This window comes from Mytilus trossulus, chromosome 6, assembly GCF_036588685.1.
Source record: "Mytilus trossulus isolate FHL-02 chromosome 6, PNRI_Mtr1.1.1.hap1, whole genome shotgun sequence".
NCBI lineage: Eukaryota > Metazoa > Mollusca > Bivalvia > Mytilida > Mytilidae > Mytilus > Mytilus trossulus.
Window position 1 is genome coordinate 78,824,766 of NC_086378.1, and position 17,122 is coordinate 78,841,887.

Genomic DNA, 17,122 nt, shown 5'->3' on the forward strand with positions numbered 1-17,122 from the left:
AAAACAGGTTAATTCTAGTGACACTGTTTGTTTTATATCTCCTTCTCAACTTGCAGCCATAATGTTGGAATTTCTAGTATATTATGGTTATTTGCATTGCCAAATATGTAAGTTTAATAGAAAGGCATAAAACCATACTAAAAAGTCCATTGACATATACAGACATGGTAGCCCCTCACCATGTATTATTAAGAATAAATTCACGGATTCAGAAATTTAACACAGATTTCAATGGTACAGCTCACTAGTCTCTGACATACAGACATGGTAGCCCCTCACCATGTATTATTAAGAGTAAATTCACAGATTCAGAAATTTAACACAGATTTCAATGGTACAGCTCACTAGTCTCTGACATACAGACATGGTAGCCCCTCACCATGTATTATTAAGAATAAATTCACGGATTCAGAAATTTAACAAAGATTTCAATGGTACAGCTCACTTATGCCGTTAAATTTGATATCGTCGTCAGTTTTTATGATCACGAAGAGACCAGACCATTCAGCCTGTGACCCGAGGATTTAATCAGTTCAGTATGTAATCAGTACAATTCTTTGTAGAATTCTGTGACTCCTTGTACTTAGTTGGTTTGTGACTCCTTGTATTGTAGTGTTAAATACAGCTTGTGAAGTCTTGTACCTAGTTAGTTTATGACAAGTTTAACTGTAGTGTTAATTCTCTGTTAAGGTTGCTTCCCCCATACTTATATGTAGTAAAAGTTTCATCTTTTATCATGTTTTGAGTGGTGATAACTAATAACCTCAGAATTTGTATAAATGTTATACCAGTTAGATATTGAGTTATTTATGTTTGCCTTGTAACCTTTTTTTTGTAACTGTTTTGAGACCCAGCCTCCTATGTTGTGGTTTAGTGGTTTTCAATTAACTAACAATTTTTAATGTTAAGTCAGTGGCTAATCCAGAGGGAGGGTTCTGGGGGTTGGTACCCCCACTTTTTTTTTTACGATCAATGCATTTGAATGGGGACATCTAGTTGGAACCCCCTCTTTGTCCTGGGTTGGGAACCACCCTTTTTGAAATGACTGGATACGCCCCTGTAAGTGTTTCTGGTCGTTATATTGATAGGAACTACCCACAAGGACAATAATATTCCCTCTTAAGTTACATTTCTGTCTTCAAAACTCAGTATGTCTTATGAGGGGCCTAATTGGGAGTGGGGGGGGGGGAGGGGGAACGGATCACAATAGCAAAAATGCGCCTATCACATGGAACAAAAATAAAATTACATTACCCATCAGGCCCCTCTTTAATTTGTCCAACTACTCTGAATTAATTCACAATATTAATTAGCATTCTAGCTGTCCATTAGATTGTCTTTTTTCTGGATTTTATGCTGATCGACAGACTGGACATCTCTCAACTATTTCTTAGTAGTTTATATCCATCTTTTCCTCTCATTGTTACATTAGTTGCAGGCACATTCTTACTTTTCAGTGGTAGATTACTTGTAAGTTACTCCCAATCCTTTTTTCAATGATACATTTGTTAGTGCTTATATAATTATATCTTAACATTTGTAAATAAAAACCACATACTGTAAAAGCAGAAATTTTCGTGGAGGATTTAATTTTGTTTACTTTGTTGAAAAAAATATATCTTAAGAAATTAAAACCCCCTTGAAAATTTAACCTTCATATTATACCACTTTCATTTGAGGAAACCACAAAATGAAATCCCCATGAAAATTAATGTTTCTACAGTATAACAAATCAATAATAATTCACACTTGCAAGTACTATCAAAAGTTGTCTTGCATTTTTCCATCAAAAATACTTTTTGAGATGCTTTCATAAAAATCCATCATTCTGTTAGTAGCAAGAGTGGCCAAGTGTCTTCAGGTCTAAGTTTAGTTGTTTAGAAAGCCCCATCCACAATGGTTGAAAAAATTCCCGACTGTTTAATATGGTAAACTTAAGTTATTGTATTATATTTTATTAAAGAGACCTGAAGACATAAAGCCCTGTTCTTAGTCTATAGTTATAGTAGACACCCCCAAACAATGTACATGTACTAAAAAAATAATTCCTATCCTATTGAGTTTTGTTTATTTGTTCTTGTGTGATTAAATTATTTGTTTTTTTCTAAAAATTATAAATGTGCCAATTAATTTTGGAGAAGGGTATAGATTCAGATAAAAATTTATATGGAAAATATTTTGCTGATAAATTCATATTTTGAAATCACTTTTTGTTAAATTCTTTTATAACATGAAAATAAGTTTTTTATCAGACAAACCTTTCTTAACAGTAATGGTATAAATTGAGTTACAAATGTATATAATGATCCCCTGACATATTCCATTTCTCTTTTTTTAAGGATTACTCTCTGTGACCATTGATCAGCCATCTTTATCTGCTGTTCTGGGAAGTAACAGTGTCACAATAGGCTGCACTGTAACTGGTCAACCCTCAGCATCTTCAGTATCTTGGACAAAGAACTCTGGAGGTCAAACCACAAATATCAACATCGGCAATAGTGGGAAATACCAGGGAGGTTCCATTAACAACCCATCCCTGACCATATTTAACATTGCCCAGAATGATGAAGCAAACTACGTCTGCAGTGCTACTAACATTGCTGGAACATCATCCAGTCAAAACGCATTCTTAGATGTCACTGGAAGTAAGTACATTATGAATGTAGCATTTAGGGGCCTGAATTTTTAATTTCTTCATCAGGGCGGGCGCACGCCGGGTAGGGGAAATTTGAAAATTATTAATTTTGCCAGACAAGAACTGAATTCAAATAATTATGTACTATCAGAAGAAAAATTAACATTCTGCAACACAAAACTCAGGATAAGCATGTGTTCAATATAAGTGAAAACTTTCTCTGAAGCAATAATTGTCATTTGTATTTTTTTTTAAATCTATTTTTAGAACTAGTTCTGATATTTCACATTGTAATGCATGTCTTAATTTGTCATTGTTATTTTATTTTCAATTGACTAATGCCTCTTTTATAAAATGTATATATTAATGGCAATAATATCTTGTTTCAGATATACCCACCGTAACTATCCCATCTCCATCCTACAGTATTTTGTATGGAAACCCAATCACTATTGAGTGTCAAATAACAGCTAATCCTCAACACACCACCGTAACTTGGCAGAGAATTGTAAATGGTGCAACATCTACGATTAATCTAAATAATGCTGGCAAATATTCAGGTGGCTCCATCAATACACCATCTCTCACCATTTCCAATACAGTGTCTTCTGATTCTGGTCTTTACAGGTGCTCTGCTACAAATGCAGTTGGAACTGGAAACAGTCAGGATACACAACTTTCAGTTACTGGCAGTAAGTTTTACAAATGTTTTTTATTTTTTTGGCCCAAGAAGTATATCTTGTGATTACCCCATGGATTGTGCTGATCTGAATTTATTTGTTTTTGATATATTTTTTTAAGATTTTTATTTTGTTTACAGGTACCTTTTAATGGAGATATTGTATGCCCTTGTCATCCCAAAGCCATGTCTTCAAGCTTAGATACTAATAATTGAAAAAAACAGTGTTTCCTTCACTTTTAGTCCATACCTTAGTATAAAGAACCAATCATAAAAGTGTATAAGAGCATTAGAAAACATATACTTGTTTTTATTTAATAATTTTATATTGACAACTAATATTAATCAAAATATAAATTTGTTATTCAATAATTTAATTTTATTTTCATTTCAAAGGAGTTTGATATATAATGTTTTACCTATAAATATATATTTGACGGTGCATGAATTTAAAATTTTTCTTTTTGAAAAATATATTTTCCTAACATGTGCATGCAATAACCATTGTAACTTTATGAATTTCCAACCTCTTTGTTCTCTGCAAAAACTATGCTTTGCAACTTGTTTAAAAAAAGGAGAATGTGATTTTTCCAGTTAAAATGTCCATCCCTTTATGTCGCATAAATAAAGAGATTGAAATTATCTCCCTTTAGTTAAAAAGAATAAATCTATATTTTGGTAAAGTCTTTGGAAAAATAAAACTCTACCACTTGATGTTTCAAAATTTGCAATTTGAATGTCAAGTCGTGGATAAAGGTAGGAATCAGAATGCAAAATTTAAGTTGTACAGGTAACAGTAACTACATATCTAAGAACAGGTGCTGAGCAAGGTTGACCGACTTTCTTGTTGCAATATAGTTTTTTAAGGATTTGATGGCATTGAAAATGATTAGAAACTTTTAACCAAATGTCTTTTTTTATTTCTGAAAAGGTCTTGAAGACCACATATCCTTCTTATAATCTGACATTTGTTGCTTTATATCAAATGTGATAAATCTTTATATTTACCTTGTGTTCATCCGTTTCCTGTCCTTAGTTTAGAATATATGTAACCAATTCCGTCCTCTTGTCCTCTCAGCAACACATTTCGAACTTGGTATGTTTTGTTCAAGTTATTCCTCTGTCCACTATAAATTTAACCACATGTCTTAATTTATTTCAAAGAGGTCGACCTACAGCATATCCTTCTTATCTGACATTTGTTGCTCTATACCAATTTGATAAATATTCATATATATCTTTCATAGTGTCCTTTTCCTGTACATGTACTTAGTTTGGAACATGTTAAACCAATCCCTTCTTGTCTTTCCTGTAACAAATTTTGTATTTGGTATTTTTTTTCTCAAGTTATTCTTCTTTCTACTAGGTGTACTGACTGTCAACATTCCCCAAAGTTCATACACGGAGGATTATTCTGATACTGTTACTTTAGATTGTGTTATTAGTGGAACACCAGCAGCTACTCGTGTTTATTGGGAAGCCACTAAATATGGTGTCACAACTCAAATTGAAGTGACAAATTCCATCAAATACAGTGGTTCTTCTATAAGTACTCCATCACTTACAATAACAAACACCATCTTGGAAGATGAGGGCGTTTATAAATGTTTTGCTGAAAATGTTTTTGGTCTCGCCGAAAGTAATCAGACGACACTGGATATAGTTGGTGGTAGTAAGTAGTTGTGTGTCCTTGACCCATATATCCAGAGTGGGGTACCGGACCTAGTCTGACCCATGTATCCAGAGTGTGCTACCCCGACCTGTATATTGAACCCTCATCAAACATTGAAATCCTATACACACCTTAAATAATAATCAACTCTATATATTCATACTGAAACTATGTCGTTAAGAAACAAACCCTAGAAAAAACAATTCTGTCATCCCTTTCTTTAGCAGCAGAGCAAAATTAAAAAAATGGATAAACATGTTAACAAATTATGACTGCAACAACGTTATTTATTTTCTGTTGCAGGTATTTTTACCGTAGTCATTAGTAACAAGTAGTAATTGTCAGAATTTCACTTCCTTATTTAATTAATTTGTTTAAAGAGTTATGTCTTTCTATTTTCAAAATAGACTAAAACAGTTTTAGCTTTCTGGGATTGACAGCATTAAAAAGATCTGCCTTTAATTCTGAATTTGTCTTGAAGCTCAATTATCCTTCTTATAGTCTTACCTTTTTTTGCTTTATACCAGTTTGATAAATATTTATGTACCCCTCCTCAGTATACTTGTTTATGTTCTTTTTCTATCATTTAAGTTTAGAATATATTAAACCAATCCCTCTCCTTGTTTTTTCTGCAACAACTTTTGGTATTTTTGTTCTAAGTTGCCTTTTCCCAAATTTGATAATCATATATACCTTGTGTGCTGTTTATCCTTCTCCGGTACTTAGTCTAGAATATGTTTAACCAATCCCTCTTAGTGACAAATTTGTACCTGGTATTTTTTGTTCAAGTTATTCTTCTTTCTACTAGGTGTACTGACTGTCAACATTCCCCAAAGTTCATACACAGAGGATTATTCTGATACTGTTACTTTAGATTGTGTTATTAGTGGAACACCAGCAGCTACTCGTGTTTATTGGGAAGCCACTAAAAATAATGTCACAACTCAAATCAAAGTGACAAATTCTACCAAATACAGTGGTTCTTCTATTAGTACTCCATCACTTACAATTTCAAACGCCATCTTTGAAGATGAGGGTCTTTATAAATGTTTTGCTGAAAATCTGTTTGGTCTTGCCGAAAGTAATAGTACGACACTGGATATAGTTGGTAGTAAGTATTTGTGTGGCCTTGACCCATATATCCAGAGTGTGGTACTGGACCCTGTATATCAAGTCCTGGTCAAACATTGAATTCCCATTTCCCTTTTGTTTAAAATCAACCAATACATAGCTTATATTACAAATAGCACCATGTATTCACATTGGATTGATATATTGTTAAAAGACCAACTTGGTTATACATGTATATGATTTCATTGGTCGTTTTGCTTAAAGTAAGCAGATGTCATCCAGAATATATTTTGCTGTTTGACAGACAATTTGTCTCATTAGCCCAACAGAACACATAAGGTAGGTATATTTATGTAGCATTGCAATGTACAAAATATATTGTTTTTGTGCAAGAATTTTTTGATGAATATGTATTAAGTATTGTTTTAATAAAAAAAAAAGTGCAATGACTGGTTAAATAAATATTGATGCGATAGTTACAGTAATTTGTTAAAGAAAGGACTTCCAAAGCACATGCAACTGATAAACACTAAATAGAATGGGTGACTACAGAATATACCATGGAGTAGTGTGCTGACCCCAAGCTTAGGTGTAAGCTTGTATAATTACTTTTTAAGCATGCAAATTAAACCAAATCTAAAAAGAAAAACAATTGCATGACCTTTCTACCATATGTTTTCCCCTACTTTTTATCTTGGCCAGCTTAAACTATAAACTATTTTGTCAATTTTAGTTCAAGTTCAGATATTTTTGGCTCGGGAGTATTTATCTTCAATTTGAGGGGTTTTTAACAATAAAAGGGTGGGTGTTTCCTACCCCACACCTCTAGATTAATCACTTTGTTACAGGCTTGCTTTGTATTAAAGGTAAATCAGCTGGTCATTATATTTAAATACAAAAGAAACATTTTCACTAAACCTTACTAATAGAGGAGTCGTGGTGTTTTTCACAGGTTGGTCAAATTTAATATAGCCAAAAGCTTAATTGGATTTAAGGGTATAGGTCATGGAAGGAAAATGGTTTAAAGTGTGAGAAACTTCTTAACAATTGTTGACCTATGAATTCTGTACGAGTACATGTTAATATTTACACTATTAAATTATTATTTTAATCCAGAAATTCATTTTAAGAATATAAGGCCTAAATAAACAGTTTGAAAGTATTAAAGATTTATGAAATGCAAATAAGGACCTTTCATAGATGAATACAACATTCAATGTATTTTTATAAGTTAGTCATAAAGTTTTAGTCTGTAAAACTGATGTAAGATTCCATAATTCTTAATCAAAGAGATATATCTTCAACAACAAAAATGAAAGAGATAAATGCACAAATCTTCCATTTTGGATTTTGAATGGGGACTTTTCCATTAAAATCTTGAAATAATATATAGTAATGATAAAAAATGAGGATTTAAGTCTTCAGATAAAGAAATAAAGTGGAAGAATTAACAAATATCAGATCTTAAACGAATTTTCTTCTAAGTTTTAAATTAGTCAATAAATTTATAGTGGATCTCCACCTCCTTTTAAGGAACCCCATCTGCTGCTAGATGCATATTTTCTCATACATTTTTTCCAAAACTTTTTAGGCGTACCTTCTGCTATTATTGGATCATCCAACTACCAAGCATTAGTTGGTAACACCATAACAATAGGATGTACAGTAACAGCTAATCCTTTTGCTCAGTCAGTCTATTGGGAACGTGATATTGGCGGAGTGGTCACAACTATAGGTCCATCTACCAATCCAAGTAAATATGGTGGATCGACAACTGTTAATCCATCGCTGACGATCAATGATTTGGATTTCAGCGATGAAGGAAATTACAGATGTCATGCTACCAACATTGTTGGAACTGGTCGCAGTTCTCAGGGATTTTTGGACATTCAAGGCCGTAAGTTGAATATTAAGATATTTGGTCAAAAAGAGTAATGAAACCTTCTCTTTTAATTTCAATTCTAAGTTCAGGATGTTTTTAGAAAGCGAGTATTATGATTATTTTTAATAAGTTGGATATATTGTTGATTTGAGAGAAATAACCCTTTCAAAATATTTTTTTTTTATTTCCAATGATGTAAGGTGAAAACGTAGATTAAATTCTAAAAGTACCTTAATTCCTATGCAAAACAAGGGTGTGAATAATGTTTGTTTCAAATTTTGAGTTATTTTTTAAAACTTTGAAAACTTTTTCAGAGCCTCCAACTGTTGTCGTAACCTTACCAAACTATGCAGTAGATTTTGGCCGACAAGTTTCTCTTGGTTGTACTGTAACAGCTAATCCTGCACATACAAGTGTTAATTGGAAGAAAATAAAGAATGGCGTGTCAACTGATATTGAAATGGCAAATAGCGGGAAATATTCTGGTTCATCTGTTTCTTCCCCGTCACTGGTCATCAATAATGCCGATCTAGATGACGAAGCTTCCTACGTCTGCTATGCAACAAACAGTATTGGTACTGGTCAGAGCACATCAACAGTTCTAGATGTTGTGGGAAGTAAGTATAACCAATACACAAAAAAAGGGGCATATCTTATTAGCTGATTATTGTATTAAAACAATGGATTCAAATATTTGTATTTTGCTAAGTACCTGAAATACTAAATAGCAAATCTAGACATAGTGATTTGATATTTTATCATTTTCTAACAATTTCCTGGTAGGCTGACCTGCTGTCTTCCTGTGAACTTTAAACTTGTGAACTAGTATGATTAAAATCTGGCACAAACACTCATTCTAGTACAAATCTGGTTTTATATTCTAGCACATTAGCATGTTCTTATCCTGAATAAGGGTATACTTTTGATCTGCCACATAACATTAAGTATGCATCATTCAAAACTAGCTTTCATCCCTGTTCTTTTCAAGTATTATAATTTTCTATATTTTATTTGCAGATATTCCATCTGTTGTGGTACCTCAACAACAATACAATGTGGACTATGGGCAGACTGTTACCTTGACTTGTACTGTGACAGCTAATCCAGTTCACACTGTTGTCTATTGGCAAAAAATCCAGAACGGACAACCAACCAATATCAATGTTGCCAGTAGTAACAAATATAGTGGATCCACTGTCAATACACCATCTCTAACCATCAATAATGTTGTCCTCGGCGATGAAGCATCTTATGTTTGTTTTGCTACAAATGGAGTCGGCACAGGACAGAGTTCTCAGACAACAGTAGATGTCGCTGGAGGTAAATAGTATTTTATTGGATGAGAATATTTGTGCAATTTTAAATGAAAGTGCTGAATTTTTACATTAAATGTTGCCCAATCAAGTAATTGATTTTCTAGAAAATTTATTGAAATATTTTTTGAAACTATTGGTGTTTTTTCTCATAAACCTAATAGCAAATATCACCTATGGAGATTGTCTACCTTTCAAAAATTATACATAAGAATACAAGTAGAAACTTATCTAATTACTGGTTCCAGGTTTTCCTTGCTTTATTTAAAAAAAAATACATTGCATGAACTTTACTGTTTTTTCTTCTGTACAGTATAAAATGCAATAATCTACATATTTAGATACATTGGTAATTTGTTATGATATACATTTATTTCTTTTTCTATTTTTAGGTATACCAGTAGTAGCTATACTATCTAATAGTTACAGCGTTGTGGTCAGTGGAACTGTTACTTTGCAGTGTGTGGTCAATGCTAACCCACTCCACACAGTTGTACAATGGCAGTTAGTAGTCGGTGGTCAAACAACCGATGTATCTGTTGGAGGAAATAGCAGATTGAGTGGTTCATCAGTCAACTCGCCATCGCTTATCATTTCACAAGCAGACTTTGCAGATGAAGGCAATTACATATGTACTGCTACCAATGCTGTCGGACTGGGAACCAGTCAACAAACATTTTTGGATGTGACTGGAAGTAAGTAAATTTTAAGAAACGAGGAACAAGAGACTAACTGGCTGCACATATTTGATTCAAAAACATTCAACAATCAACATTTGGTGTTTAAATTCATAACATTAAAATCTATTCATGAAATTAACAACCAAAATTAAAAAAAAAAATGATATGACTAGTGTCTTTTAAAAGCAAAAGCTTACACCTCATTGCAAATTCCATTAAGGGGAGATAACTGGATATTATATAGTATTTACATTAACTCTTACCAGAAAAGAAACAATTCTGAATAAAATTTAGTGTAAATACACATAGTATTGCATATAATGATGTACACCAAGGCTTCTCTCATTTGATAAAAGTATTGAATGATTATACATATTATGGTAATGGAATTCACATGTATGCAAACAAGATTTACAGGACCAAATTGTATAACTAAAAGCAATGATAACTCCCCAATAGTTTGAAGTGGGTGCAAATACATAATATTATAAATGATTTTTTTTAAATTGAAAAAGTGAAGAAAATGCACATTCTTAAATTCTTTATTTTTTTTTTACAGCTATCCCTATAGTGACTGTAAGCCAGACCCAGTACAATGGTGACTATGGACAATCTGTCACTTTAGTATGTACAGTATCGGCTAACCCTGCAGAGACGAGAGTTTACTGGCAACGGTTGAAGAATGGCCAAATGAATGAAGTCGCATTAAATTCAGGAAAATATGCTGGATCCACTGTTGGTCAACCTTCCTTGACAGTCTCTGCCCTTGACCTTAATGATGAAGGATTTTATCAGTGTTTTGCTGAGAATAGTGTCGGAACTGGATCCAGTGATCAAACATTCCTTGATGTTCTTGGAAGTAAGTTCTGATGATACCGTATTGTGCCATTTATAGTGTGCAGTTGTGTATAATATGCACATCCCTTTCATCCCTCCATAATCAATTTAATTTGGAACTACATAGATATATAGAAAAAAAGCTAATGTAAAAAAAAAGGTATGAGCAGTTGTATCATTAGATAACATATTTTTATATACTATTGGTTGCAAATGAATCTTCAACAATGAGCAAAACCATTTTGTATTGAACACTCGAAAGGTAAAAAAGGAAATCAAAACTTTGTTACTACACTGTAGAATTTAAGAATATATCATGTGATCATACTATAATAAGAATGCTTTGATATTTATGGTATCATATTTTTTCCAGACATCCCAACAGTCAATGTCTTGTCCAACACATATACAGTCATCCTTGGAAGCACCATTACTCTTGGTTGTGAAGTCATTGCTACTCCAAAAGAAACCACCGTTTTCTGGCGTAGAATTGTTAACGGACAATTACAAGATATTGACATGAATTCAAACAGTAACAGATATAGTGGTTCTACAGTGGACAATCCATCCTTGACCATCAGGAATGCAGGCAACTCTGACGAGGGCAATTATGTCTGTTATGCCACAAATCTAGCTGGAACTGGATCAAGCAGTCAAACTTTCCTGGATGTTGTTGGCAGTAAGTCATTAAGATATTTCTCTATCTTTTTATGCAACTATTCATTGTACTAAGACAAAATGGTTTGGACACCACAGATGATGACACTATATACACCTCTCAATCTGATTTTAGGATTGACAATATATATTCTGACTATGAATGTCCATCTTTAATCAAAATGATTTACTTAGCATTCTTTAAATCTAATTGTTAACTTAAACTCTAATATAAAGTTTCTTATGTTCTATGAAGTTTATTACTTTATTTTGAAATATTTCCACACCTGATCATACAATAGTTACAAAAGGCATAGCAGTTGAGCATCATTTAGTATACTAAATAATGCTTAATAGATAGTAGATACTTTTAAGAGTTTTTATAAAAGTTTTGGGAATGGAATTTCTAGATGTTAACATGATTAAGCATGTGGTAAAATATAGATTATCATCTATTCATATTTTATGTTGACTTTTATTAAGATGGAAGTTGAGTAAAAATTAATTCCAAGTTACTGTATATATGTCAGAACAAAAAAGTAAACAAAATACTGGTCTGAAAATTAAGTTTCTGGTAAATGATCTTACTGTTGTATAAACCTTAATCAAAATTTAAAAAATAAATGATTTTATACAACTAGCCTCTAATACTGCGGTAAAATTATTAGGACACAACAGATGATGACACTATATACACCTCTCATTCTGATGATAGGATTGACAATATATATTCTGACTGTGAATGTCCATCTTCTCTGATTTTTTCTGCAGACTTAGCATCTAAAAACTTGTTCTGGTCATTAAAAAGTTTATAGTTAGATTTTAGATCAATTAAAGTTACAATTTTTATTTCATTGTAATTTGAAAACATTTGGCTCACTGGAAAAGTGCTTTTATTTTTTAGCAACCAACGAGAAGGTTGTTTATGAATTCGTTATTACATCAATTTATTTCTTCTGTAGGTATCCCAGTTGTCAGTATAGTACAGAGTACATACAGTGTAAACATTGGAAACTCTATAACCTTGGCATGTACAGTCTCCGCCACACCACCAGAAACAAACGTCTTCTGGACCCGGGCTTCAGGAAATCAACAAGAGCAAACCGTCCAAATGACCAACACTAACAAGTATTCAGGATCATCTGTCTCATCGCCATCTCTAGTCATTCTAAACACCGATCTCAGTGATATAGCTAACTACCGGTGTCATGCTTCAAACAGTGTAGGCACAGGAAGGAGTGATACTACAACATTAACAGTTGTTGGAAGTAAGATTTCTGCTTTTTCTATGGGTTTTATACTGTTTTATTTAATGTTAGTTTTGATATTATATTATGTTAAAGTTATAATCTTGTCGGGTTAAATTGAGATATGGTATCAGTTCTTTAGTCTGTATTTTGGGAAAAATGTTCAAATATGGGAATAGTTTTACCATTGCCACTGAAAAGCATTGAGAAATTATTTTTTTTCTAATATGGAAGACAACTCTCAAATATTTTCACATTTTAAGTTTTTAATTGTTACTGTTGAATAATCTACTTTATAAACTAAGATTTGTGTTTTAAGACTGAATTGTTTACATGTAAAGTTGATACAGTATCAACAATTATTTTATAAGTTTATAGTATCATATGGTGTCTGTTTCATTCAAACAATTTTTATCATAGAGACTTCAAGAGGCACTTACAAAATATTTTTTCATAACATGGGAGATAACTCTAAAATATTTTCACACATAACTTTTTCATTTTAGATATACCAATTGTTACTGTTGAAAAATCCTCATATCCTGTCAACTATGGAGAAAGTGTAACTTTAGTTTGCTCTGTGACCGCTGCACCACAACATACAACAGTTTTCTGGAAGAAAGTTCAAGGTGGTCAAGAAGTGGACATTGATATGAACACTGCCAAATACAGTGGATCTACAGTGAACCAACCGTCAATCACCATTGCTAACACTGATATGAATGATGAAACATTTTACATCTGTTTTGCTTCAAATAGTGTAGGAACTGGTCAGAGTTCACAGACATATGTGGATGTTCTTGGAAGTATGTATAATTCAAAATTTATACAAACTTGTATTCTTCTATCTTGTTTGCCAAAGCCTGGTATTCATTAACTTTAGATTTATTTGATACTTTTTTGTATTCGAATGACTGATAATAATAAATCCTGACAACTAATTGTTTACAAGTAGGCTATGGAAAATATGTTCAATATTTTACCATGCTTATTTCTTTAATCAAATTTTATAAGGGAGATAATCTAGTAAACCATGGCAAACACATGTTCATTTTTGTTAACAACCAACAAACTGTATAGGGGAGATAACTCTTAATTTGTATTTGGATAACAGAAAAATAAATATTTAATACGGATTTTTAAAGTTTAACACATTTTTAAAAGTTTAAATAGATGGAGTGTTTATATAATTAATTTTGTTTGTAGATTTCCCCATTGTCCGTGTTTTATCCAACAGTTACAGTGTGTTATTGGGCAGTACAGCGACCTTGGAATGTGTTATAACTGCCAGTCCAGCGGCAACAATAGTTCAGTGGTACAGAGTTATAAATGGACAACAACAGACCATTGATTCTTCATCTTCTAATTATAATACTCCTACTGTGAACAACCCTAGCTTGAGAGTTCTTAGTGCTGCAAATAGTGACGAAGGATATTACATTTGTTCTGCCTCTAATCCTGTAGGAACATCATCATCTGCTCAGACTTTCTTAGATGTAACTGGAAGTAGGTTACCTGCACAAGCCTCATACCTGCATGTTCTGTACATTTATTTATGTTTGTTTATACTGACAATAAACAATTTAAACACGTTCATATTTGAATTGTTCTTTCAACCACTTGGCCTTGGGGCGGCACTTGCATGAAATATTTTTTAATGTTTAATTGGCAGTTATTATATAATTTTATGTTTAATACGCTTTTGTTCAATTTGTTTTAGCACGACTGAAAAAGAATAATAACAGTTACATTTTTCTTAAAGGCAAAGTTTTACATTGGGTTAGGCTTTCAAGCACAAAATGTACTCTATTACAACTCAACTTAAGTTTTTTTTATCATAAATGGTGATTTGGCATTTCTTATCCATATCAAGTGAAATCAATAAAGTTCTTAAAATGTTTTTGAGTATTATAAATGAATTGCATATTAGTTTCTGAAAAAAAAAAATCAAAAAAAGAGAAAAAGTATTAAGAAAATTCAAAATTTTTAGATAAATCCGTGAAAAATCCTAAAATTCCTTAATGTTTGGTTATAGTTCATTGTCTTCTTGCACAAAATCTTGGCAAGGTATTTTGTAACTTATATGATTTGACTTTGTATTCATGTGTTAACCCTTATATGGTGGATGGTTATATATTTTGTTTTTATTGTTTTAATGTTAACATATATTCTTGTTTTATTTCAGAATTGCAACAGGTTAAATAAATGAAATAGTCAAATGAAAGATTTGATTTACAGCTAATTAATTCTCTAAAGCATGTAGAGAAAGACTTTAGTTAGCTTGCTTGCTTTGTTTTTATATTGTACAATCATTAGGATAACATCCAATTAAATTCAAATATTATATATGCAGGTTAAACTATGCCTATACATATTGTTTAAATATGTCAATCTTATTTATAAAGCTTGTATAAACAATTATAGAAACAAAGCAAGCAAGCCAACCAAAGTTTTGCCTTACATGCATTAGAAAATTAACTGTAATACTTGCAGATGTCTTTATTTTGAGCATTGTTCGGTTGTCTCATTGACATATACACAACATTGTGTATTCATTTTACCAAATATCATATAATTCACATAATATCCAAAATACACTTTGTCTCCATTATACCAAATATCAAATGATTTACATAATATCAGAAATAAACCATCAATCTTTTTTCAAATATCATATGATTTACATAATATCAGAAATAAACAATCAATCTTTTGTAATTTCATCTATTAGTAAGTTTTAACTGAAGATTTTTTTGCTGATGTCAATCTCTGATTTAAATGTATGAATCCTGACCAGCTGTCTCCTATGCACTCAGTTAATTCTCTCCGGTCTTTTAAATTTGGGACTGGTGTTTTAAAATATTCAAAATCTAAAATACAAATATATAATCTGTAATATATATAGTAACTCTTTCGTTAAATTATTTCTAACAGAAAGAATAATACTTTCTTAAAGGATGGTCCAAATATTTAGATCCTTTACAAAAACATTCAGAAATTTGTCAAAACTATTTGAGATTGTTTCTGTAATATACTTTTAAAAGGTTTGCTCCTTGATTAGTAAGTATGCTTTTCAGAAATTCAAGTTTCAAATGAAATCGAGGTTTGTATCAATATCTGATGTCCAAGTTTATTTTTATTTCAGATATCCCTACTGTGACTGTATCCCTGCCAAACTACAACACTAATATTGGTGCTACCGTGACATTGGGTTGTTCAGTGATAGCCACACCTGCTGCTAACTCAGTTTACTGGAAGAGAATTGGTGCTAATGGTCAGACCATTGACATTGATACAAACAGCAATAGATATGATGGTGCTTCTATTACAAACCCCTCCTTGGTCATTTACAATCCAGACTTGTCTGATGAAGGCAATTATGTATGCTATGCCTCCAATGCTATTGGAACAGGAAACAGTCAACAAACATTCTTAGATGTTACAGGAAGTATGTGACTTATTGAAATTAGTGGTTTTAATTGTCAATTGTTACCATTTTAATTTGGAAAAAATCTGGGGAAATAGTTGTAGACGAAATTTTTTGTAGAATCTTGGGAATTCTTTGTTGAACAAATAGATAAACAAACAATACCAGTGAATTTATTTTGAACCCTCTAATTTTGAATCACTTGAACTTAAAATTAATTTTTTAATAATTTTGACCAAAAAAATTATCCTCCCTCCCAATTGACGTTGGAAAATTATGCAAGTAAATCTTTCTGAAGGTAAAATTTAGATTGCCCTTTTACATTTGCGTTTCATTTTTTAAATATTTCATTCTTAGCATTTTATGTTGCATTTATTTTGGAGATTGTGAAATGTATTTTATAAATAAAAATATTTTTCATTCAGATATCCCAAATGTGAAAGTTCAACAGAGTCTGTACACTGTCAACATTGGCCAATCAGCAACCCTGGAATGTACTGTTACTGCATCACCCCAACATACCATTGTTTACTGGCAGAAGGTAGTCGGTGGTGTTGCTACAACAATCTCTACTTCAAGTTCTAACAGATATTCCGGATCCACCGTCAATAATCCATCTCTGACCATCAGTGCTTCACAGTCCGGTGACGAAGCTTATTATATATGTTTTGCTAGCAATGAAGTTGGAACTGGTCAGAGTTCTCAGACATACCTTGACATCATTGGAAGTAAGTATAGGGAAACATGTCTATGTGAAACCAGTTATCTCTATTTTCCCCCTAGTTTAGTTTTAAGCCAAACTTTTAAATCTTCTAGCTCAAGTGAAGATGTCCTCTGTGCAATACCGGTATCTTATATGAAATAACTTAATTTAAAAAAAATGTTACAAAGTGAAATATGATGTTTAAAAAGATCATTTCACCAAATACAAAAGTAAAGCTTGTAAATATTTAAATTAAATGTATCCATTTCTCAAACTTAACTGATTGACGGAGTAAAATATTGTTTATTTATTTATTTAT

At 32.0% G+C, this 17,122-nt stretch overlaps 1 protein-coding gene across 4 annotated transcripts in view; it reads left to right on the plus strand.

The window, feature by feature from the left end:
- The window catches only part of LOC134721940 (hemicentin-1-like), a 50,008-nt gene that overhangs the window by 17,270 nt on the left and 15,616 nt on the right, over positions 1-17,122 (plus strand). For 2 of the 4 annotated variants that reach the window (XM_063585260.1, XM_063585259.1), the window contains exons 7-11: positions 2,340-2,645; positions 3,025-3,327; positions 4,681-4,986; positions 15,819-16,121; positions 16,526-16,828. In XM_063585260.1, coding sequence (XP_063441330.1) covers positions 2,340-2,645; positions 3,025-3,327; positions 4,681-4,986; positions 15,819-16,121; positions 16,526-16,828 — 1,521 coding nt within the window. The remainder of the gene's footprint in view (positions 1-2,339; positions 2,646-3,024; positions 3,328-4,680; positions 4,987-15,818; positions 16,122-16,525; positions 16,829-17,122) is intronic. The other 2 variants (XM_063585261.1, XM_063585262.1) reach the window with 2 other exon arrangements.